Source organism: Misgurnus anguillicaudatus, chromosome 17 (genome assembly GCF_027580225.2).
Source record: "Misgurnus anguillicaudatus chromosome 17, ASM2758022v2, whole genome shotgun sequence".
NCBI classification, from domain to species: Eukaryota; Metazoa; Chordata; class Actinopteri; order Cypriniformes; family Cobitidae; genus Misgurnus; species Misgurnus anguillicaudatus.
Genome location: NC_073353.2, coordinates 41,840,082 through 41,865,137, shown reverse-complemented (window position 1 = coordinate 41,865,137; position 25,056 = coordinate 41,840,082). Strand labels below are relative to the sequence as shown.

Sequence of the window (25,056 nt, the reverse complement as noted above, 5' to 3'; positions counted from 1 at the left end):
CTACGCCCTTGTGTCTGCCACCCCTCTGTTCATCTCAGATTTTTGATTAATCATACAGGAAGGAAAGAGATATGGTATAAATAATCGTTCAGGGACTTCATGTTTTCGATTTTCGGGAAACCATCAGTCAGTAAATCTCTTGTCAAATTTACTGAACAGCCATACGCTCCATAAACATCTAAAAACACAGAAGATTCATTGGTAAGCCAAAAATCATAAAAAATTACATGAATTTTTAAGATTAATTAAGACTTTGTAAAGAAATTGTAATGTTGTGGTTTGCTTAGTTTATTGCTTTTGGCTTTTTATTTGCACTTATGGATTAAACACTATGGCTCAAAAGTTTGGACACATGCATTTTATAAAACAGCTATGCATACTATCAACATGTTTAAAATATGTCTTTAATGTGTTTTTATGTATGCTGAATACTTGTTGGCTGCGTTGCATTTCCTTTACTATCCATTCAAACTCATCTTTATAAAATATGATATGGTATGATACGATATGATACACTTTATTGTCTCCTTTGGGAATTTTTTCTTAAGCAATGATGTAAATATAAAAAAAAGCTATAGATTAAACTTTCAAAGAAACAAATTTAAGTGTCCAGATTTTTGACTGATTGCTTTTAATGTCACTGCTTGAGTGATTTGCAATAAATATAATTTATATAAAAAAATGCATAATACAAAATATATACTTGATATAAGTGATTTCCTTTCCGAGGGGCGCAAAATCATGTTTTTGGAGTTTCATGTGTGTTGCTCGTCATGTCAAAACATGTGTTCGGTGTCACGTGCATCAAAATACGTGCCTGCTGCACACACGACGAAAGGGCTTATGATAAAAGAGATGCTCGCATTCACAAAATACTCGCAAGACACTATTGTAACACGAACACGCGAGCATCTCTTTTATCATAAACCCCTTTCGGAGCATCTGCAGCAGACACATATTTTGACATGACACGTGACACACATATTTTGACAAGATGAACCACACACATGATGGGCTACATACATGTTGTGACGAGCTTCATGGTGCGCCCTCGAAAAAGAAGTTACCGTCCACCACTGTAATTGTGTACGTCCATTAACTTTAATTTATTCTTTCAATTGACAGTCCAGCTTAAACATGGAAAATACTACAAATGACGATTATTATCCTTACTCTGGATTCAGCCAACCTTGCGAAGAAAACTTGCAGTATTTTAACAGCACAGTTTTAGTCCTAGTATACATCTTAGTCTTCTGTCTCAGCATGGTGGGCAACACCGTGGTAATTCTCGTGGTGTATTTCATGGAAAGCCGCAGGGCGTCTACTGACGTCTACCTGATGCACCTGGCGATCGCCGACCTGCTCTTTTCGTTGACTCTCCCATTCTGGGCCGTCGACCTCCACAGCGCCAACTGGATGTTCGGCACGGGTATGTGCAAAGTGGTGTCGGGTGTGCAGGAGACCACGTTTTACTGCTGCGTCTTCCTTCTGGCTTGCATCAGCGTCGATCGCTACCTGGCCGTCGTTAAAGCGACCCAGTTTCTCTCCAGACAGCGCCACCTAGTTGGGGCGGTATGCATGGTGGCATGGACGATTGCTTTTTTTCTGTCTCTGCCGGTTATAGTGCACCGCAAGGCTTTTATTCCTGAGGACAGGATGAATTACGTATGTCATGAGAATTTGACCGAAAGCATGGACGAATGGAGAATGGGCTTGCGTATTCTTCGCCACACGGCTGGATTCTTCATCCCGTTGACGGTGATGATCTTCTGTTACGGTTTTACTTTCTCCACTCTGTGTCATTCGCGAAACAGCCAGAAGCAGAAGGCCATGCGGGTGATCCTGTGTGTAGTACTGGCATTTATCATCTGCTGGTTGCCCAAAATCATCACAGAGATCATTGACAATCTGATGAGGGCCAGTCAGATCACTGACACATGCGAGCTGAGAAACAGTATAGATGTGGCGTTGTATATCACCAAGGCTTTGGCTTTTACCCACTGCGCTTTTAATCCCATTCTGTACGCTTTTATTGGAAAGAAATTCCGCAACCAGCTCCTAATGTCTCTCTTCAGGAAAGGCCTTGTGGGGAGGGAAACACTGTCAAAATACAGAGTTGGATCTGTCTACAGCTCAGCAAGCTCAAGACTTTCTTCTGTTACTCAAAGTTAGTATCCCTATTTGGCGTGCATGTGTGAATAAGGCATATCTTAGCTTCTGTAATCTTTAAATCTGAATTGAGAATGCAGAGTATCTCTACGTCAGCATAATTTTGCAGGATATGAAGCAACAAGAATACACAAATACGATTGTTGAGCTGTTACACAATGTCATTTCATTTCATACACTGTCAGAAAAATGGTCCCTAACTGTCCAAACCAAAAAGGTATACGTATCTATACATAAATGGTATATATTAGGACTTTTATCAGCTTTTTTGATCTTTATTTTCTGACAGTGTATGGTGTTATCTTGTGAGTGGGATAGAAAAGGAGAAATTTTGAAGGATTGTGCAACAACAATTCACAGTGACCACATCCGAAAATATAAAAAGAAAAAAAACAGAATTCCTCATGATTCATACGCTGTATTACTTTCGAAGTCATATGATCATTTTGTGTGAAGACTGGAGTTTAAAATCTCATTCTGCATTTTGCATAATGCCTGTGTTATGTTATGCCACTTTATGTTATCTATGTAAAATATCTTTTGTAAAAGAAAAAACGCATAAAACATTTCAAACAGTACCCAGCAAGCATTAGCCATCACTTCATCCATGGTTCATGGATCTCCAACCTTGTTCCTGGCAGGCACTTTTCCTGCAGATTTCAGCTCCAATCAAACACACCTTAACCTGTTAATCAAGTTGTTCAGGGCTACATTAACATTAGGGGCAGGTGTATTGGAGAAGGGTTAGAACTCAAATATGCTGGACATGTAGTATTCCAAAATCCAAAGTGTTCATTCGATGGACACTTTGCTATCCCGTGAGCCCCTGGGAGAGGAATTATCCAACAAAGAAAAGATGGGGGGAGGTTGTTTTATTCATTTGGACGGCCTTAGGGAGCGTAATGGAATTTTGTTTGAAATATTAACAGTGAGCGCCTTTGTGATAACTAGTTGCATAGTTGAAAACTACAATATTAATTTCTCGCCAGAAATGCAATCAAAAGGTGCAAAAAGTGAAAATTACACTAAATTTGTGATCTGTCACTTTCTTGGCCGCCATTTTATTTTTTCAAACTCAACCAGGCTCGACCAACCGCATTCCCCGTGCACGCCCATGCGTAGAATTGTGGGACAAGATGATGAAGGTATCTCAAGAGACAGGAAGTAAACCAAACATTGGATTAGGACGTGCCTTCCGGCCTTGGAATGCTGCCTCCTAAGGTAGCTTTGGCCCTGTCCCACATAGCGCACTTCATGTGGACTTTCGGTCTTATGGCCTTTAATTGCTACGAGTCCGTATGGTGTCCCATCTGTCATTTTTATGCTCCGATGTGTCTGTCCCAAAATACGATTCCGGTGCACCCTCGTGGACTCGCGTCAAGGGTCCCTAAAGTTTGCACTAAATTATGTCATCAAAGTGTGGACTTGAGACCAACTAAAAAATGTTATTACACTTCAATTATATTTTTTTCCAAAACTGGTTTCTGTCATTTACTGTAATTTTTATCACGCTGATGTGAATTGTTTGTTTTTAAAATAAGTTGTGCTAAGTTATTTAATGATATAAAAACGGTGGTGTCACGTCATGATTGACAGCTGTGATATCGTGTGATATGCGCATTCTGCGAGAGCGAGGCCGGGGTCTTGATTTCGCGTCTTTATTCCTGCTCACTACTGTGCAGGACTTGTCCCAAATTCGCTACTGCACAGACTCAAGACCCAAGATGTCAGCGCCATATCGGGACACTGGCGGCTTCACTTTTCACCAATGGAAGAGAGCGAACACTGATGGGCAACTTCTCTTTCTACGTTCGGCGTGACGCTCAAGTCTGTCCCAAAATATGACTGCAGTGGACTTGCGTCAAGGGTTCCTAAGGTCTGCACTACATGATGTCATCAAAGTGTGGACTCTGAAGAAGTCTGGAGTGTGCCATTTGGGACAGGGCCTTAGTCTACATGTCCGTATGGTGTCCCATCTGTCATTTATACACTCCGAAGTGTGCTAATCAGCACCCCTTTGCACCCTTGATGTGGTCTACGGCACTTTACCAACCCAGAAGTCCTTGCGAAAGAGCAATCAGACGACGGATGGGAGGAGGTCACACTGATAGGCAACTTCTCTTTCTATGTCCGGCGTGACGCTCGAGTCTGTCACAAAATACGATTCCGGTGCACGCTCTTGGACTCGGGTCAGGGGTCCCTAAAGTCTGCACTACATGATGTCATCAAAGTGTGGACTCTGAGGTCTTTTTGTTTTGCTAAAATCTGCAGGAAAGTAGCTCACCAGCAGCAGTGTTGGAGACACCTGGTCTAGGTTAACCATAAACCTAATAAACTTGAATTTGGTTTCATGTCATTTTTGACTTATATAACCCACTATGTAAGCAAAGTCAACAGTGATAACAATCTGTTTGGTTTCATTTCTTTATTTTATTATTAATTTCAAATTTCGGCTTGTTTTAATCGTCTGGTCTGTGTTTAGATGGACTGGCTATTAGATGTTTTTTAAATGCGAAAGTGCATTGCTGGTTATTATTAGACAGACTTGTGTGTCTTTGTCTGTTTTTCACTTTCCACATGATGATAACAATCTACGGAGGTGTTGCTTTAGTTTCCGTTAACCTGTATCTCAAAATGATCTGGAAAACAACCTTTATCACTTTACAAACACACCTTAATCTTTGTTTTTTTTCTGCATCACAACAAAGTTGAGTCAGTAAAAGTGAGTTTTGCTGCACATACTGTACTCAGTTAAGAAATCTGTCTGCGTTTTCTCGTGCAAGAACACGATTTCAACAACCTTTCCACTTCCCCTCAAAAACATTGATAAGTGATGAAACATGCTTCCTCATTACCTTTCTCAACCCAACTTTAAAAAACACCTCTGTCCCCAGCAAGAAAAAAACGAGATGTTGAAATGACGGCTAACTATAGACCCAATATAATCCGGCTATGAGGCTAACCCAGTTCTACCATAAATAACCTTGAATTTGGTCAAATGCCATTTTTGCCAAAATAACTTGAAGATGTATGATATCTGATAAGGTTTTTCCTTTAATTTCTTTTACATGTCCTAAAAGTTTACGCATTGTCTATTCTTGGGCTATACGTCTATTAGACTTTCACTGGCAGCCCAAATTTAGCTAAAATTGCTTGCTTGATTAAAGCTTTCTTGACTCTTCAAGACATATATACTGTGTCCATCAAACACATAATAATACTTGATTATAAGTATTATCAAAATAATATAAACTGTTGATGGTTGCAAGATGCTTATTGATCCTTATCAACAATGTAAGAGATGCGGTCGTACTTATTATTTCTGTGTAAAGGATGTGGTCCGCTTTTACTCTCTGCACTTTTGAAAAAATATTTCAGGTTATTGATTGAGAGGATGATTATTTTGTTTTGAAACTGTACCGCATAGTTATTTGGGGATTTAAAGCAATTATGGAAACTGTTTGACCACTTCATTTCTTACCAGATCACCATGCTGAAAAACGAACAGAAACGATCAAATTCTAATGGGTTTAATGGAAATTGTATTGGTTTTAATGGAAACTACAAAGGTCATCTGTGGGTCTCTAGTAATGTGTTGGGTTAATGGGGTGTTATCTGGTTTATGGAAACCAATAAACCAATTAAATTTGACTGAAATAAGGCCCAAACCATGTTGCAAAAAGACATTTTGTAATGAGTTTTAACAGGAAGCAGCTAGATGTTTATACACTCTTGAAATGAATGTGTTACAATACTTGACACATCGCTTTGTTATTTTTGCAAGGAACAACACACTATGTGTTTTTTTAACACATCTTGTGTTGTCCCTTTAATTTATTTGAAATCAACACGAAATGACACCTAATGTGTTAAAATGACACATAATGTGTTAAATAGGATAACACAAAACAATGTTTTAAAAATTAACACATACTTTCTTAGAGTGTAATAGTGTTTGTAATGGAAATCATGTAATTTTCAGCATAAAAGTAGTTGGGCATCATGCAATTGTTTTTTATATTCATATATTATTCAAGTCATCAACCCTGTTTTAAATGTATGTTGTATGCATTTTATACTCACATATATCACTGTATATATTAAAGCTAGAAGACATAAAAGGATTGTTGTGGATTACTTTTATGAGTGATTATATATTTGCGTGTACATTTGGTGTCCAAAGTCGTTATTTTGTCAGCTTTTTCAAAAGGTTATATTTTAAATTATTTTAATAATTTGGTCCTTATTGTCATGGGTCACAAGACAGGCTATAACAATATCATATTTTCTGTTTGAAGTTTTCTGAATGAGTTTCATATGGAAAAATATTGGTGCTAAATAGTATTTTACCATTTTTAGTGCTATAAAGCACCTATAAATCACCTATGAAGAACCAACCGGGGATGATATAGCACTACTATAGCACCAAGTATGGTTCTATATAGCACAATAGGGTTCTCCACAGGTGTCATAGGTGCTATATTGCATTTAAAATGGTTCCAATATGATTATGAGTCAGTGAACCACTTTTAGTGCTATTTAGTACCGTTTGTTTTTCTAGTATTATGATGAAAAAAAGGTTCACACCTTTGCCCTAAGATTCACCCGCGAACAAAAGGTCAGGGTTTTTTCCTTTCCTTGTGATGATAACAATCTGTGAAGGTGTTGCTTTCAGTTGATCAGTATCTTAATCAGAAATGATCTGGAAAACAACCTTTGTCACACTGCAGAGGTAGATCACACACACACACACACACACACACACACACACACACACACACACACACACACACACACGCACACACATATTACACATATATTACACACACACACGTGCACACACACACACACATACAATCCATGTTTTACTGCTGTACATCAATTTTGTTAATTGCATTTATTTGTTTTTATTTTGTCATTTGTGTTTTGTCTTTATTTCATATATGATTACATGTTAATGGGGTGGTTTCCCGGACAGAGATTAGCTTAAGTCAGGACTTAAGATAAGTTTGAAAACTATCTGTTATGGTCTGTAACATTTAAATTTAGTCATTTAGCAGACACTTTTATCCAAAGTGCCTTACAAATGTGGTAAAAGCAATTATAAGAACACAAGAACAGCAATATATAAGTAATATATCTCTCGTCAAGTCTAACACAGTATACATAGCCAAGGTTTTGTTTTAGTTTTTTTAAGGACATTAAAGATAATAGGAAAATAGAAAAAGATATTAAACTCTGTATTAGTAAGTGACAGGGGATTGGACATTGGAAGGACCAGGAGAATTCCCACTGAGCCGGTCTGTTTTTTAGCCACGAGGGCCGGTGTTGTCATGCATGATTAAAAATAAACTTGAGCGCAACTTGATTCAAACGGTTTCTGAAAGAAAAAAAAGTATTTTTTTAAATCTAAGTCATAGGTCATAGTTGTTTTTTCTGCTGTAAACTACACACAACCTATATTTATGATAAAAGAAATTACAGAACCAGATGTGGCCTCATTATTCATCGTCTATTGCAAGAGTGACAGTTTCATATAAATATGATGTTTTCTCAAGTAAAACAAACTTTTGAAAGTCCGTTATATATTTGTTACTTTTTTACACAAAGTAGGCATACCTTAAGTTATTTGGCAACATACATGATCTGAAAAGTAAAAAATGAAAATAAGGATTTTTATTTTTCCATCTGTTTGCCCTGTATACTTGATAAATCTTGCTTGTGTAACGTATATCAGGGGTTTCCAAACTTTTTCAACCCAACAGGTAATCTCAAGACCCAGAAATATAGGGGAAAACACAAACACGTTTGTTCCATTTCAGTCGTTTTTAAATAAGTTTTGAATAGCCTAATCATTGTTTATGCTACTGTATTTAAACTGAATTGGAAATGATATATTTTAAAAATACAATGAATTGCAAGGCTGCAGAGAACAGTGCACTATTGCTGACTTATGTAGGCTACTGAGGATTTAATTATATTATTATTAAAACTAAAGTGGGCTGGTCTAAGGCATGAAACTCCAGGGCTGAAAATGAGTACCACTGGTAAGTGAGGTGTTGGCGGAAGAGATACATTTTTACATCCATGACAATGAGTACCAAATTATTAAAATTAAAAATATAACCTTTTGCAAAAAAAAATTACTTTGGACACCAAATGAACATATAATTACTTTACCACCATTTTACTGTATGAGACCATATAAACCAGTGGTCTCCAAAATGGTGCCCGCGGGCACAAGGTTGCCCGCACAGAGTCTGTGAGTTGCCCGCCAAAGCACATTCTATTAATAGCCTCAATTTTAATATTTATCTATTTCATATTTTTATATTACCTCGGCTTATTTTATGTATGTTAACATTTTAAATTATGATAAAACATATCAACAAGTAAAATTAAATAAAATCAACAAGTAAAAGAAAAGGTTTTAAGTAGACTATATAAAAAAGTAGCCCTCCAGATTGTATTATCCATTGTGGTAGCCCTTGCTCAAAAAAGATTGTAAAATAGTATGAGACATGAAGATATCCTGCATAGTGAGAGTGATCCAGCAGATGGCGCTAATAGACTGAACCAGTAAGAGAAACTTGCAGAAGAAGAAGAGAAGCAACAACAAACATGTGAGTGTGTACAGTAGATACCTTCCTGAGAGTTTTATTAGCGAGGGAATCACTATAAAGTTCAGCTGCTCACTTTTAACGTTTAAGGTTCATCAACTGCTAGTATCGGGATGAATGATGCATTAGTAGTTAACCATTTAACGTAGACATGAAGCTTAAAGAGTTGGAGAGCTGTCTTCAGCAGGTGGACGGATTTGAGGAACCCAAAATTCTCCTCGAGCAGTATCCCACCAGCCCTCATATAGCAGGTACTGTTTGACACTTTATTCTTTCATTATTCGAGGTTGATAAGCAATATCAATGTTTTACTATAGTGTATATAATATTATGCATTTAGCCTGTGTGTTTTTGTGATTATGTCTACTAGGGTGGTAGTATACAGTAGGCTACAACTTTCTAGTTACACCCAGCTCTAAAATACTTTATTAGGCAGCTTAAAATATTGTGGACAGTGGGAGTGCCTTAAAGTGAACATTAGGGAGACACATTTATCCACGTGACTTATAGTGTGTTCCTCAGGATCGAACTTATGACATTTATGTTGCTCCTCATGCAATGCTTTACCAGTTGAGCTAGAGGAACATTAAAATCCACTACAAAGTGTAAAAAAAGTTCATTATATATCTTGTGTTCTGGTATAAGTATCAACTTTTAAATGTATTATTTTTGTACGTTACTTTTAAAGGAATAGTCTACTCATTTTCAATATTAAAATGTTATTACCTTAACTAAGAATTGTTGATACATCCCTCTATCATCTGTGTGCGTGCATGTAAGCGCTGGAGCGCGCTGCGACGCTTCGATAGCATTTAGCTTAGCCCCATTCATTCAATGGTACCATTTATAAGATAAAGTTAGAAGTGACCAAACACATCAACGTTTTTCCTATTTAAGACGAGTAGTTATACGAGCAAGTTTGGTGGTACAAAATAAAACGTAGCGCTTTTCTAAGCGGAGGAAGTATATTTTATGGCGTAATAGCACTTTTGGGAGTACTTCGACTCACCTGAAACGTCCGCTCCCCTTCTCACTCTCATAATGGGAGAGGGAGGGTGTTACTGCGCCGAGTCCAAGTACTCCCAAAAGTGCTATTACGCCATAAAATGTAGCTCCTCTTTTAAATCCGCTTAGAAACGTTTTATTTTGTACCACCAAACTTGCTCGTATAACTACTCGTCTTAAATAGGAAAAACGTTGATGTGTTTGGTCACTTCTAACTTTATCTCTAAATGGTACCATTGAATGAATGGGGCTAAGCTAAATGCTATCGAAGCGTCGCAGCGCGCTCCAGCGCTTACGTGCACGCACACAGATGATAGAGGGATGTATCAACAATTCTTAGTTAAGGTAATAACATATTTTAATATTGAAAATGAGTAGACTATTCCTTTAAGTTGATACTTTTTAAAAGGGGCTGGGACGATTAATCGCGATTCTTACTAACATTACCTGTCTGATATTGATTTTGAATCGCGAAGGTGATATTATGCACAGCTTTTTCATGTATTATGGCTCTTTGATCAGAAGGAAGTCCTTATAAATCTAAAAAATAACTGTATGGGGGCGTACACACCAAAGCTTTTAGGGGTTTGTGCACACCAAAACTTTTAAATGCGGCTGAAAACACCTGGAGGACGCCGAATGTCAGCTGTTTCTTCAGCTGAGCGCTTTGGTAGCTGTGATACTTTAGCAGTGAGCCGGTTGGTTGCTGTGGTAATGTCCCGCCTCTCCTCCACCGCGACTGGACAGCCGCGCGAGAACCGACACCGACGAGCAGAGGCCCCCACCCAAAATTGAATACTCTTCAACTCTCGGTGCTCAGCGCTGAGCGCGGAAAAACTGTTGAGCGGAAAAATAGCCGAGTGCCGCTTTTCGGCGCGGAAGAAAACCGCTAGCTGCTGACTTATTTGAAAAACGCTGAGCTTCCATTGGAAACAATTGAAAAAATGTGTCGGCCGTGGGCGTAAAAGCTTTGGTGAGAACGCCCCTTTACGCCCGCGGCCGGTGTATGTTTCCAGTTGTTTCCAATGGAAGCTCTGCGTTTTTTAAATAAGCCAGCCGCTAGCGGTTTTCTTACGCGCCGAAAACCTGCACTCAGCGGTTTTTCCATGCTCAGCGTCGTGAGCCGAAAAACATTCAACCCCGGGCGAAAAGCTCCGCTCGCCAATGTCAGCTCCCACACGGCCGTCCAACCACAGCGGAGAAAGGGCGGGGCACCACCCAATAAATATTTCTGTATTTATTTCTACATTTATTTGTGTATTTATTTATTTACACTCAGTTTATATATTTAATTATGTGTTTAATTAATTACTTTTCATTTAGGCATTTATGTATTTATTCATTTCTGTATTTCTACATTTATTTATGCATTTATTTTTTATGTACAGTAATTTGTAACTTTTTCCAGTAAATTTTTCAATGTAGTAATGCACTGTAACTGTGCGTTCATACCAGGCATGAATGAAGGGAACAACTCTCACAATTCGTGCGTAGTGGTGGGACACTTGAACATTGTGAGTGAACGCGCGTAATTCTTTTGTGAAATTTGCATCATTCGCGCGTGAAATTCAGATTTGTTGGCTTAAGTTAGCTTGTAGTCTCAATGAGTACATTTACATGAACAGAATAAGCGGATAACTATCAAAAATCTGCTTATTATAAAAACTGTTTTCATGCGTTTACATGCAAATCTTAAACCGGCTATGCAGACAACTGCGTTTACATGGGACTTGGAGATTTGTCAGGTTTTGGCAGGTAGTGACATCATCGCATATAGTACGTAATAGTTGATCAAAAAGCCGACGGCACATTTGTCTTATATAATTTGTATATATTGTTTTATCTCTGTGTCTCCAGAACCTGTAAATATAACATCAGTTTTTATTTTCGCAGTTTCTCTGCCAACTGCTTTAGTAGAGCAGAGACTTTTATGCGTTACTTTGCGCTTACTTCTGCGTCTGACGTTTATCTTTTAAACGCGGGGACATGCGCACATGGACAAAACCGCGAGAAAGCCGGTTAAGGTGTTTACATGCCACCCGAAATCGGGGTCATGAGCAAAAACTACCTGTGCTGATCGTTTTTTGCTTACGCGTTTATGGGCTTTTCCCGATTAAAGAAACCCATTTTACGCGTTTACATGACCCCACGTGTTATCAGTTTTTTAAGCAAAATCGGTGTAAGACTTTGCATGTAAACGCACTTAATATGTGTGTATATATAGCTTCAATTGAGTAAACAGTGTTTTTACAACTTACCAATTTCTCCAAACTCCTTTCTTCCAAGCAAAGAACCTTTTTATTCCTGTTTTTATAAAAGTAAGAAGATGTGTTGTACAGCTCCGGGTGTCCGGGTGACAGCGCTTATTCGTATATCCTACAAAGTTTAAATATCCTACAAAGTTTAAATTTTTTTAATGCCCAAAACGCTCAATTGTAAATCACTCGCGCTTCATTCGTGTCTGGTGTGAACACAACATACGTCGCTTTGTTTGGATAAAAGCGCCTGCAAAATGCATAAATGTTCACGAATCTTAAAAATGTGTGATGTTTCACTGCAGGCTGTATGTTATACACCATCCACAACACATTTGATGACATAGAGAACAAACTTGTGGCTGACCTGGGCTGTGGCTGCGGGGTGTTGTCTATAGGAGCGGCAGTCCTTGATGCTGGGTAAGATGGTTTCCATTAATGATCTTAAGTCACTGTTTTAAAATCAGGTGAATCAACATTAATCACAAACTTCTCTTGCTAGACTTTGTGTGGGATTTGACGTTGACGAAGACGCTTTGGATATATTCAAAAGAAACGTTGAGGAATTCGAACTTCACAACGTTGATGTTGTCCAGTGTGATGTTTGCGCTATTGGATCCTTGTACGACAAGAAGTTTGACACTGTTATCATGAATCCTCCATTCGGCACAAAACATAACCAGGGTAAATCGATATAAAATGCTAACTTGTTTTAGTTCTGTAATCAGATGGATTTCTGAGAGTTGTGAAAAAGATTATGAATTTAGGGATTAAACTCTGACTTTACTATGCGGTAAGACCATAAGACTGGTACATAAAACAGGTAATTGTAATGTTGAACAATGTTTCTGTTTGAACCTGTAGGTATTGACATGCAGTTCCTAAAGACGGCCATATCCATGGCCAGAACGGCGGTGTATTCTCTTCACAAAACCTCCACACGAGATGTACGTGGCCACTTTACAATTTTACAGTCTATCTCGGTTCAGATTTATCAGTGAATTGCATTTCTTTGCAGAACATCCAGAAGAAATCTAAAGACTGGAAAGTGAACATGGAAGTCATCGCAGGTAAGATTTCTGTGCCTGCCTTTCACACGTGTGTGTGTGTGTGTGCGTGTGCGTGCGTGCGTGTGGTATCATGGTGACATGTCTTTTATTAGCTCATACTGCTTAACATTTTTCCAAAATCCCTTTTATACCGACAGAGCTAAGATATGACCTACCAGCATCTTACAAGTTCCACAAAAAGAAGTCGGTAAGTCAGCATGCTTTACCATGTGAAAAAGTGCACAAAAATACACTTAATTTTAAGTACACTTAGTAAATGTACTATTACCATACACTTATTTTGTTCTTAATATACAATTTTTTTCTAGATGTACTTAACTGTGCCATTTATTGCAATACACTTAAATTCTATCATATAAGTATAACTGGTAATTAATTTACTTTTTTAAATGCAGCTACTTAAGTATAACTGTACTTCAACCCCTTAACTCTTTCCCCGCCATTGACGAGTTATCTCGTCAATCAAGAGAAAACATTTGCATGAAAAAAATTTGTTCCTGATGAGTTTTTATGGTAATGTTTAATACAGAGATTATCCACTATATGGTGCACTTATCCAATTTATAAAAAACTCAAGCAAACAAATAATAATTTAAAAAAAAAAATTCTTCACAAAAATGCAATTATTTCAGCTTTAAAAAAAATAAAAAATTGTATTTTTAAAGAAAAATACCCATATTTAAAAGTTTATAAGCAGAGAAAAATATAGATAGGATGAAACGTTTTTTTTTCCCCTGTTTGTTTGTTTGAAAGTAGAGGGTCTGTTCTTTCATTTGATATATTTGTATGTTTATATATTTTTAGAAGAAAATTTTCCTGAAAGGCATTTTGTGAAACTTTTCTAAAAATCACAAAAAATGCTGGCGTGCAACTTTTTAAAAAAAAGCTGGCGGGGAATGAGTTAACTTCAATATTTTGCATGTAAATTTTAATCTATCGTGACAATATATGGTTGGAAAGGTCTAAGAATGTAGTCTTCATATTTCAAAACCTTTTAGCAGTACTAATAATGCAGTGACCGTAATTTATTAATTTGTGACAAGAGTAAGCAGCAAACTGTTGACACCTAGTGGCCATTGTTGATAAAACCACTAAAAGTGTAACACAAAGCTATTTTTTTGTGATAATTTTATGTATAAAATATATACTTTATTGCATATTTAATATTTTCACCTCCAGACACTTTTGTAAAAAACTCCCCCTCTCCCCACTCAAAAAGGGCTGTGCCAGTTAAGGAGATAAAATTAATATATTTGTAGTGTATAACTTTTATGCTTTTATTTTTTTATCCAGTGTAGCACTGGAAAAATCCTGACATTTAACTGTACAGTGAAATATTATTTACATATTCTTTTGTATTTGGTCATTTTAGGTTGACATTCAAGTGGACTTCATTCGTTTCACTCCGACATAAAAGGATTGTCTTTTTTTGCAAATGTTTCATTTTTTTTTAACAAACACTGCTGCTCAAATAAATTTTATAACTAAACATGATTGTCATAATTTACAAAAACTACTGTTGTAATTTTATTTCAAATTTCGACAGCATACACAGTTAAACACCCATTTCATATGACTAAAATTCTAATAACAAATCAGCAATCAACTAAAACACATTGTGCCACAAACCATATTTATCCTCATCACAAATCAACCCATATTGATAACACTTTACAATAAGGTTGTATTAGTAAAAATGTGTGAATGTTTAATAAATGCTTTAGAACTTTTGTTCATTGTTCAGGGTTCCCACGGGTCCATGAAATCCTTAAAAGTTTGTGAATCTGGGGGGGGGGATTCAAGGCCCTGGGAAGTTTTTGAAAATATACATACATAGATACAGCTCATTAAAAGTGCTTGAATCTATTTTATGCAAGAAGTTTTCTGGAAAAAAAATCCATATTATTCCCTGTGTAGTGTAGGATAATATTATACAAATTCTACTTTTTAAGCACACGTGTTAAACTGTTCGCTTTAAATGCTTATATCTTCTGTATGCGAATGTTGATTCATACCGAAATGCTGTTTTGCATACTGTAGTTGTGTTTGACACATGAAAACGTCTCGGGTTACGTATGTAACTCTTGTTCCCTGAGAAGGGAACAAGACACTGCGTCTCCCTTGCCATACTTCCTGTGTCCCTGTAACGCCGTCTTTGGTAATATTTCAGATAGCTATATACTTCCTGGCTCCCGCGTCACCCTGTCTTTGTCGTTAAGCCTCACCATTGGTTGAATTTGATATACACATTCAGACGCACTTACCCCTGGAGGCATCCCCAAAGTGTCACCGCAGTGACGCAGCGCAAGTTCCCTCAAAAGGGAACTGTAACAATGTATCTTAAAAGGTAACACAATGTAACCTTGCTCTCACTTGAAATGTGTCCCCACATAGTCCTTAAATTTTAGGGTATTGGACCTGGAAAGTAATTGAAAGGTCCTTGAATTTGAAGTTAACTAAGGTGTGGGAACCCTGATTGTTTGTTCACGTTACTCAATGACTTAACTAATTGTTAACAAATAAAACCTTATTGTAAAGTGTTACCCACATATTTAATGCAGTCAGATTTACTTGTGTTATCTAGTATAGTTTTGATTTGTGTGTGTAAATTTCTTCTAACAGTTGAGGGGACAATAAACATAAAAATGTTCAAGGAAAAATACATTGGTTATCTTTTTTTGTCATAACTAGTCAGCATTATCTGTGGTATTTATCATATTATTAACAACATGTTTTTTAATGATATTTTTAGTGGGGACAACCCTCAGTTGGAGTGGGTCTTGATCTCCCTCCGCGATTTCCACATATTGTTTTGATCATGTTGTCCTCTGCCTCCATTGGCTGTTTTACCAAGTGACAGATTCATTTATTAAAAAATAAAGTTGTCTTCAATTGGATGCACCGCCTGTGACGTTATCATTAACAACAAATGAGTTGTTATTTTGCCTTCGTACCAATGCAAAATTATACGGTTCATATCATTTTACTGTTTGCATTTATCTTTGTCGTTTCCTTCTGCATATGACCTTCACTATTTATGTTGAAAACTACTGTATGTGGTTAACAGAAGTGCTCTTATCTGTTGTGCTATTGAGTACATATTTTGAAATATCCTTTCCTTAGCAGAAAACAGGCCAAACCGTTTCTCACACATGTAAAGATGTTATCACATTGACACCATCAGTGACCAGAATGATCTGAAGCCACAGATCTAGTGATTATAACATCAGTTATGATTTCACACACTAAACACACAAACGCAGCCGTGTGAGCGGGAAGCCGATGGAAGGTTTCCCACTATCTCCCAACAATCCGTCTCAGGGTCATACCTCTCTATGCTTGGCAGGTACGAACCCTTTGAGTATGAATATCCACCTGCTACGTAGATGCATCCGTGTATAACTGCAGCTCCACACTCCATCCTTACCTCCTTCGTCTCTGACATCTGCCTCCATTCGTTCTGCTCGGGGTCGTAACAGTCTGTGATGGTGGTCTGACCGCCGACCAGATAAAGTTTATTGTTTAATGATACAGAGCACAGGCCATACTCTGAAACGGAAAAGAGTTTTTAAATGTGAATGATAGTGAAGAATGTTAAATAGCACTAGTAAATCATTAAAGAGTCATTATTTCACAGTGTGGTGGTCAAACGAGTTGATGTTTTATCAAACAGTTTAGCTTCACGATATCAGACTTTCACTACACAATTATCCTGGCTAAAGAAACTCACAATAATAATGTTATTGCGCTTTTGTTTTTTATAGGGGAACAATACTATCAGTTAAGTTCATCTTTAGCATTGTTTATTTTGATGGTTTTCTTTTTTTGGCTAATGAGTTAAAAGTAGAGAGGCAGAAAAGTGTTTGTAAAAACTGTGGCTCTTAAAAGGGACATTTCACAAGATTTTTTAAAGATGTAAAATAAATAATTGGTGTCCCCAGAGTACATACATGTATATGAGGTTTTAGCTCAAAATACCATATATATAATTTATTTTAGCATGTTAAAATTGCCACATTGTAGGTGTGAGCAAAAATGTGCCGTCTTAGGTGTGTCCCTTTTAAATACAAATAAGCTGATGAAATGCAAACACTGATCACCATAATGGTGGTTTGTTAAAATTGAAACTCAGTTATGCTGTCAATTATTTTTTCTCTCTTTCTCTCTGCACTAAATGGCAGTGCCGTGGTTGGATAGTGCAGATTAAGGGGCGGTATTATAATAATAAGATCCCCTTCTGACATCACAAGGGGAGCCAAATTTCAATGACCTATTTATTCACATGCTTGCATAGAATGGCTTACCCAAACTAAGTTACTGGGTTGATCTTTTTCAAATTTTCTAGGTTGATAGAAGCACTGGGGACCCAATTATAGCACTTAAACATGGAAAGACATGTTTAAACATCAGATTTTAATGATATGCGCCCTTTAAACATTATACGCATGTCGCGTCACCGCACATCCAATGAAACCATCTATAGAGTGCTTTTTCTTTTTACGTTGTCTCAGACAATGACGTTTTTGTCCTGTGGTGGCTATCGTAGCTTCACTATGCATTTCAAAAGGGGTGAGCTGTGGACTGAGCTGTCTCACCAATAAATGCAGCTATAAATCTATACACTGGTCCTTTGAAGCATCATTTTAAATGGCTGCTGAATTATTAATATTATTATATGTCTGATATTAAGACGATATTGATGCCGGTTTTCAATATCATGTTTTATGTCAATACCTGTATATTGTGACACCCCTAGCACAAAGTAACATATAGGCACTTTAGATCACTTTTAGTCTGGATCTAAAAAGAAATGTAAGTGTCTTACCAGGATGTGGACATGTTGTTATAATGCTCCATTCATTGATATCTGCCCTGTACATCTGAATCTTCTCATAAGTGCAGCTTCCTCTGTACCCATGATGCCCTCCGGTAACATAGATTCTGTCATTTACTACACAAGCACTAGCATTTCCAACACCTGTAAACATGAAAACGGAGAAACAATTTCATGAACTTCAATTAAAGGATACAGGAATAAAAAAAGGTCTGACCTGTGTTTTTAATATGGGACAACTCCATATTAAACCCTATCGATTAAGAATGGGATGTCATTCAGGTTCATGTGCATATAAAGGCAGATTCACCTCAGAGCTTTGATTTGGTTCATGGCTTACAGTAATTCTTTAATATACTATTTTTTTATTTACTCTCTATTGAGAAAATGGTGTGAAAAAATACTTCCAGAACCAGGGTAAACTAGGGATGCACCAATACCACTTTTTTGGAATACGAGTACGAGAATGAGTACTTGCATTTCAGTACTTGTCGATACCGAGTACAAAAAAAATGATTTAAATTGACAGGTAACAGCTTTAGTCATATAATTTAACAAAAAAACAAGGGACTAGTTTGGAATTAAGAACATTTATTTAAAATGAAAAGCATGTTGTATGCAACATATAACAGGGGTATCAGTATCAGTGCATCCCTATAGGGTAAACCAGGGTAAAAGTGAGGCAAAATGGTTGGCTGTAGAATAAATAATCCTTGTGCTGTAAAAACCCATAATGTACAAACAAATCAATTCTGCACTCCTCGTAGTCATACCTTGTACCATATCTGCCACAGGGAACCAATTCTTTTTCAAAGGGTCATAATATTCAGTTCCTCGTGTCGGAGCGCCTCCTGTGTATCCACCTATGGCATATATGCATCCCCGTAACGCCACAGAGCAGTGATAATACCTGGCTGTGAGCATTTGACATCCTTCTGTCCATTCATCTGTGTCTGTGTCATAAATCCATACAGCGTCTAAGGCATCCACGGTTTCTGTCCTGTAGCCCCCAGTCACATAGACATTAGGACCCAAAAGTACAACACTATAACTCTCCCTTGCGAAATCAGGCATGCTCTTTTTTTCAGTCCACGTGTTGGAAACAGGGTCCCATATGTGTACTTCACACAATGGATGCCAGTAATATCCACCTATAATGAACAAGTTGCTTGTTAGCGTCTTGCAGCAGTGGGAGAAATCTTTGCTTGGCTTTAAAGAACTGACGATCAGAGATCGCAGTTGGTTTTCAGAGCAATGTCTGAGCACATACAAAGCAGATCTGAGGTAGACATCATCCACCTCGAACTTAACGCAGCTGAGAAGCTCCTGAAGGTGGTCAACTCGAGTCACCGTGTCATGAGCGACCCACTTCACCACTGCCTCCAATAACATCTCTTCTTTCCAGACGTTGAGGTTCTCGGTGGTTAATATCATCTTGAGCGTCGGAAGTTCAACCTCATGAAACTCCTCCTGATTCGTGAGCTCCAAGAAACGTCCGAACATGACCCTCCGAGCTTCACGCTGCAGGGTGGTGCACACGTGAAGCTCGGCGAATGAGTGCATCTCGAGGCAGTTATCGATGTCCAACAGGCGAATCAGAAAGTTCTCGCAGGCTTTTTTGACAGAGCTGAACTGAAGAAGGTCTGCAGCCTCCAGGAGACTCTGAACATTGCTTTGGGTTATTCTGACTTTTGAGGTGTAAACGTAGTTTATCAAAGAACCTAGAGTAGCTCCATCTATACAAGGCAGGTTGATGATGTCATTCGTTCGCTCCCTCATGTCTAATGTGAACATTGACTTGAAGTAGGAGCTGCGTGAGGATAGCACCACCTTGTGACAGTGGAAGATCTGCCCTGATGAAGATCGAAGGGTGATGTCTGTGAACAAACCGCTGATGTGAAACTCGTGGAGAACCTCTAGCACTTCAGATGAATGAGTCTCATCACAGAAATCGTACGAGTAACTGCTTTGACCTTTCCCTGACATTGCAACTAGAAAGAGAAGGTTGAATTAGTGTCCTAACAAAACAGGTCCTCATCAAAATATCATGCTTTGTAATGAAACAGTCATGTAAAACATATTGGATTGTTAAAAAAAGATTTACAGGCCTGGATCAAGTCAAGAAAATGTATTTAATTTTAACAGGTGGTCTAGTTATAATACCAGGCCCCTAAGGTGACATTGAAGTAAAAATATTGAAAGTTTAGTTTCATGTGCTCACGTGAAACTTTCATGTGCTCACGCGAAACCTTCATGTGCAGAATTGTTTTTAAGTTTAGTTTCGCGTGCGCACGTGTAACTATCGCGTGTGCACGTGAAAATGAAAGTTTCGCGTGCACACGCGATAGTTTCACGTGTGCACGGAAAACTAAGCGCGGTAAATGTATACAAAGATACATTTATAAGCCAGATTGTATTGTATCAAATACAACATTTATGTGACAACCTACAACCTAATATTGTGCTAACATAAAGTTTCACATGAGCATGCGATAGTTTCACATGCGAACGCGAAACTAAACTTTATTTAATTTTTGCTCCATGTCCCCTTAGGGGCTCCGTATTATTATATATAACTGGTATTAAAAATAATAAAACTGTATTTGTACCAATCGTTTCAGTTTTTACTAAACAGTAATTTCCGTTTATTCATTAAGCAAATGCTTTTAACAAAATTCAACAATAAACACAGTATACAAAGATACATTTACAAGCCAGATTGTATTGTATCAAATACAACATTTATGTGACAACCTACAACCTAATGTTGTGCTAACATAAAGTTTCACGTGAGCACACAATAGTTTCCCATGCGAACGCGGAACTAAACTTTATTTAATTTTTGCTCCATGTCCCCTTAGGGCTCCGTATTATTATATATAACTGGTATTAAAAATAATAAAACTGTATTTGAACCAATCGTTTCAGTTTTTAGTAAACAGTCATTTCCGTTTATTCATTTAGCAAATGCTTTTAACAAAATTCAACAATAAACACAGTATACAAAGATACATTTACAAGCCAGATTGTATTGTATCAAATACAACATTTATGTGACAACCTACAACCTAATGTTGTGATAACATAAAGTGCAGTTTACAAAGCCATGTTTACAATGTTGTTTATTGTATGTTATAGGCTACCACTGGGCTGTTGAATGCTTTATTCTGATTGGATAAGAAATGTTCCACGGGTTTTGATTATTTTCATGTATAATGCACACGTAACCTGTCAAATGTCTTAAAATAACCACCAGAGCAATGTTTGTGGTAACAGTGGTATAAGCAGAATAATTGACTTTGAATTATTCGGAAAATAATGCACACACGCAGCAAATTTTCAAATAATTAAATGGCCATCGTCAATTTTTTTCTTACTTAAAGGGATAGTTCACCAGAAAATCTGTTATCATTAACCCACTCTCATTTTGTTACAAACCTCAATTTCGTTGTTCTGATGAACACAAAGGAAGATATTTTGGAAGAATGTTCATAATCAAACCGTTCCCCATTCACGCTGGGTTAGTTGTAACACGGAACGTTTAAATTGTTGCACAGGGTTGAGCGAGCTATTGTTTTCACGCTGCCAAAAGACGCTTTCGCGGAAATTAATGGAAGAGTATTATATTTTTACATAGAGTTATTGATGAAAGATGTTTTGGTGGCATGTAGACATATGGGGTTTTTTTCTAAGTTGGGTGTGTAAGATACCAAAACCAATGTTATGTTATCGTAATCCATGTCTTGTTGACTAAAACATAGCATCATCAAACTTAGCAACTTTTTTGGTAGGCTTAAAAATATTTTACCCAGCGCAGCGGGGTTAATTGTAACGCTGTGATACAACTAACCCCTCAGCACTAATGATATGAAAACAGCTAACGTTAGCGTAATTCGTGCTGTTGTTTTAAATAGGCTACACACGAATGACTGCTGGCTGCCAACTGTCACGACGGGGAACAGAAGTAAGGACACAAGTGCAGAGTTCACAAAACATAAGGACATTTAATAATAAAACATGAAATAAAACACGGGAATCAAACAACGGACAGGTAATGAACACAGGAACATCCAACGTGAACAGACATGGAAGAAATGACAATGAACCAGCAGTCAGTATTGCACAAACACAGGTATAAATACACAGACTAATGACAAACAGGTGGAATGAATCAGGTGATTAATCAATGAATGTCCAGGTGACAACGATAAGAACAGAAACAAAACATGACACGGATTTAACCGTGACATAACCCCTCCCTCTACGAGTGGCTACCAGACACTCACATAAACACAAAACAAAAACAAAGTCTGGTAGCGAGAGTCCAAGGGAGGGGTGGAGGGCTTGGGGACCCTGGCGAAGCCGGCAGCCGCCGGGATTAAACCAACAGGACGGTGGGCCCGACAGCGCCAGGAGAACCGGAGCGATCGCTCCGAGAACCGAGGCAGACGAATTACCCCCCTTCTGGGAATCGTCGACGATGAGGTGCCCCCCGGAAATCATCTCCCGTCCCCTCGTGGAAATGGAGACCCTCACTCGGTAGCCACCCCGGGGAAATGATCGGGCGTGGTCCGTTCCGGATCCCCCTACGAGCGGGACGGTGGTCCTCCGAGGGACCGTCGACGACGACTCAACCGTTGGGGGACCGCCTGGGCCGATCCTCCTCCCGCAGGCCCGCAGGAGCGAGCGATCGCTCACGGTGGTCCCCAAGAGACATCGGGGCTGATGGGGAATGAACCCCGATGTCACTACTCCCCCTCGACGAAACTCCTGGGGGAGCCGCCCTCCGTGAACTTGCTGCGTCCTTGAATGGCCGGTTCATTCTGTCACGACGGGGAACAGAAGTAAGGACACAAGTGCAGAGTTCACAAAACATAAGGACATTTAATAATAAAACATGAAATAAAACACGGGAATCAAACAACGGACAGGTAATGAACACAGGAACATCCAACGTGTAGGGATGGCTCCCGCGAAACTGACGTTTCGACACTGTGTCGAGATCCCGAAGCGTAAATGTTTCGAAACACTGCTCCGAAATGTGATTCGAAACACCCATGTCACGTGATGAAGTGATTCGAAACACCAAGCGGTGCATTTCACAAGTATTTCGAAAGGTGGCGTACCTGTCGAATCTGCGTCGAATCTTAAACTGACAGGGTACAAATCTGACAATACCTCATAGATGCGTTTTTGGCAAGATCAAATACTATAATTTACTGAAAGAAGTCATTTTTCATCATGTGTATGTAACACTTACAAAAAAATGCATGCCAGCAAAAGTGTCCCTTGTGTAAGAATATTTTCAAAGGCTGGAGAAATTATATGTAAAAAAGAATCTGGTTGAGTTTATCAACACAGAACAATTTATATATTTGAATAAAGATCTTTATATGTAAACAATGTGGCATATTATGGCTTGATATATTTTATGAATCTCTTATTATTTATTTGGTATATCTCTATTCCATTTTTTTATTATTAAATAGACCCGAATAGCCTATAGTTACAGACAATTGTGAGCCTAAAAGCTCATGTAGTTGTCAAACAACAAAAAGCATTTTATTATGATGTAGCACATGCATTTCCCGGGTTCGATCCTAAGATCTGGCATGAGAGTCGAGAGCACTATCCACTCTCCCATCCTATCACTTGTGTGTCAATCAAACAACATGTGGCATACAATTTGTCAGCGCTCGTCTAAAATCTTGTCAAGGCTGCTTCATGTAAAGACATGCAAACGACCGCTAGGTGTCACTGTGGAGGCGGTTTCGGATACGGCACAATTGATTCAACTGTTTCAGTGTTTCACGAAGCCTCGCTCTGCCCACCACTACCAACGTGAACAGACATGGAAGAAATGACAATGAACCGGCAGTCAGTATTGCACAAACACAGGTATAAATACACAGACTAATGACAAACAGGTGGAATGAATCAGGTGATTAATCAATGAATGTCCAGGTGACAACGATAAGAACAGAAACAAAACATGACACGGATTTAACCGTGACACCAACAGAATAAATGCGCCTGTCTTAATAAACATTGTGTGTCAAAATGTATCCTAATATTGTATCTTAATATTGATGTATTAACATAGATTGTAAATGTACATTAATATTGATTGAATAAGGTCATGTCAAAGATTAAAATAATTAAATTAATGGCTAAAATCAGACTTTGATTTTCATTATCTCAGAATTTGATTTTGAGACTTTAGTGTGGTTTTTACAGACTGGGTCACAAAAAGTTTCGCGTCGCACGTGAAACTGTCGCGTGCTCACGTGAAACTAAACTTTATTTCATTTTTGCTCCATGTCCCCTTAGGGGCTCCGTAGATGAGGGATGAATAGTGTAGATACCTGTCCATTATAGACAGATATATCCACTTCAAGTATATAGACATAATAGTATGAGTGAGATATCCCTTTAAACTCTCAACCTATTTACTGCAGTCCCTGTGTGACAACTTACCCCGGTCTGCCCCAAATAAAACCTTACCTGTCTAATAATTGTCGCTACTCTTTCAGCGTGTTGAAGTTTGATCCCCAGCACAGTAAGACTTCTCCTCGGACAGAGACATGTGTGTCCTGTATTTAGCCTCAGTCACTGAAGAATGCCGAGCTCCTATTTTGGTATCTGTGTATGTCTGATAGACTCTCCGCTAGCTGTCACTCGGCGCTCGTGATTCAAAACAGCCGCCGCGTCCCACAAGCATCGCAGTGCATTCGTCCCTACATTTACAAAAAAACTGATTACAATTACAAACCAATGCGACACATTTATCCATCTACTGATATGTAATACTACTTTTTACGTTTTAGCTGTCACGGCTGGGTTGAGTCTACACAGTAATCCTAATAGGGCTTAAACACGTTGCATAATAATACAGCCTGAATGTGACAGGAACACCCAAAATTAATCTAAATTTCTGCGAGCTTTGTTTTCTGAACATACCAGCGTGTGTTTATGGCTTAGCGACGGTAAATTATTCGCTTGTAGTTAACATTAGTCCTCAGGGTATATTAAAAGAGCAAAATAACTCGCCGTTGCCATGGAAACTGGTTGAGGGTCATTCAGTGAAGCGCGTGCGAGGCTTG

General features: G+C 38.2%; 3 protein-coding genes across 3 annotated transcripts; 2 read left to right on the top strand and 1 right to left on the bottom strand.

Moving 5' to 3' along the window:
- Positions 1 to 80: 80 nt before the first annotated feature.
- Positions 81 to 6,391, top strand: cxcr2 (chemokine (C-X-C motif) receptor 2). Its single transcript, XM_055215998.2, has 2 exons — positions 81 to 201; positions 1,126 to 6,391. Exon 2 carries the CDS (start codon positions 1,138 to 1,140, stop codon positions 2,170 to 2,172), a length of 1,035 nt encoding a protein of 344 aa, XP_055071973.1. The 5' UTR covers positions 81 to 201; positions 1,126 to 1,137; the 3' UTR covers positions 2,173 to 6,391.
- Positions 6,392 to 8,699: 2,308 nt separating this feature from the next.
- On the top strand, positions 8,700 to 14,608 carry mettl5 (methyltransferase 5, N6-adenosine). Its single transcript, XM_055215551.2, has 8 exons — positions 8,700 to 8,792; positions 8,880 to 9,040; positions 12,355 to 12,469; positions 12,552 to 12,733; positions 12,914 to 12,996; positions 13,068 to 13,119; positions 13,257 to 13,306; positions 14,492 to 14,608. The coding sequence occupies exons 2-8, from the start codon at positions 8,941 to 8,943 to the stop codon at positions 14,531 to 14,533; spliced, it is 624 nt and encodes a 207-aa protein (XP_055071526.2). The 5' UTR covers positions 8,700 to 8,792; positions 8,880 to 8,940; the 3' UTR covers positions 14,534 to 14,608.
- A 1,048-nt stretch (positions 14,609 to 15,656) lies between these two features.
- klhl23 (kelch-like family member 23) lies at positions 15,657 to 24,941 on the bottom strand. The gene is made up of 4 exons (XM_073854785.1): positions 24,458 to 24,941; positions 18,727 to 19,944; positions 17,945 to 18,097; positions 15,657 to 16,668 (listed from the first exon to the last, which is right to left on the bottom strand). Exons 2-4 carry the CDS (start codon positions 19,937 to 19,939, stop codon positions 16,358 to 16,360), a joined length of 1,677 nt encoding a protein of 558 aa, XP_073710886.1. The 5' UTR covers positions 19,940 to 19,944; positions 24,458 to 24,941; the 3' UTR covers positions 15,657 to 16,357.
- Between the last annotated feature and the right edge of the window lie 115 nt (positions 24,942 to 25,056).

Bases quoted from the DNA above. Each gene is read 5' to 3' on its own strand.
- cxcr2 (XM_055215998.2), top strand. From the start codon at position 1,138: ATGGAAAATACTACAAATGACGATTATTATCCTTACTCTGGATTCAGC.
- mettl5 (XM_055215551.2), top strand. From the start codon at position 8,941: ATGAAGCTTAAAGAGTTGGAGAGCTGTCTTCAGCAGGTGGACGGATTT. The intron at 12,997-13,067 runs GTACGTGGCCAC...ATTTCTTTGCAG, and splicing joins ACAAAACCTCCACACGAGAT to AACATCCAGAAGAAATCTAA. The intron at 13,307-14,491 runs GTAAGTCAGCAT...TGGTCATTTTAG, and splicing joins AGTTCCACAAAAAGAAGTCG to GTTGACATTCAAGTGGACTT.
- klhl23 (XM_073854785.1), bottom strand. From the start codon at position 19,939: ATGTCAGGGAAAGGTCAAAGCAGTTACTCGTACGATTTCTGTGATGAG. The intron at 18,098-18,726 runs GTATGACTACGA...TCATGTTTACAG, and splicing joins TGTGGCAGATATGGTACAAG to GTGTTGGAAATGCTAGTGCT. The intron at 16,669-17,944 runs GTAAGACACTTA...TTTCCGTTTCAG, and splicing joins AACAACATGTCCACATCCTG to AGTATGGCCTGTGCTCTGTA.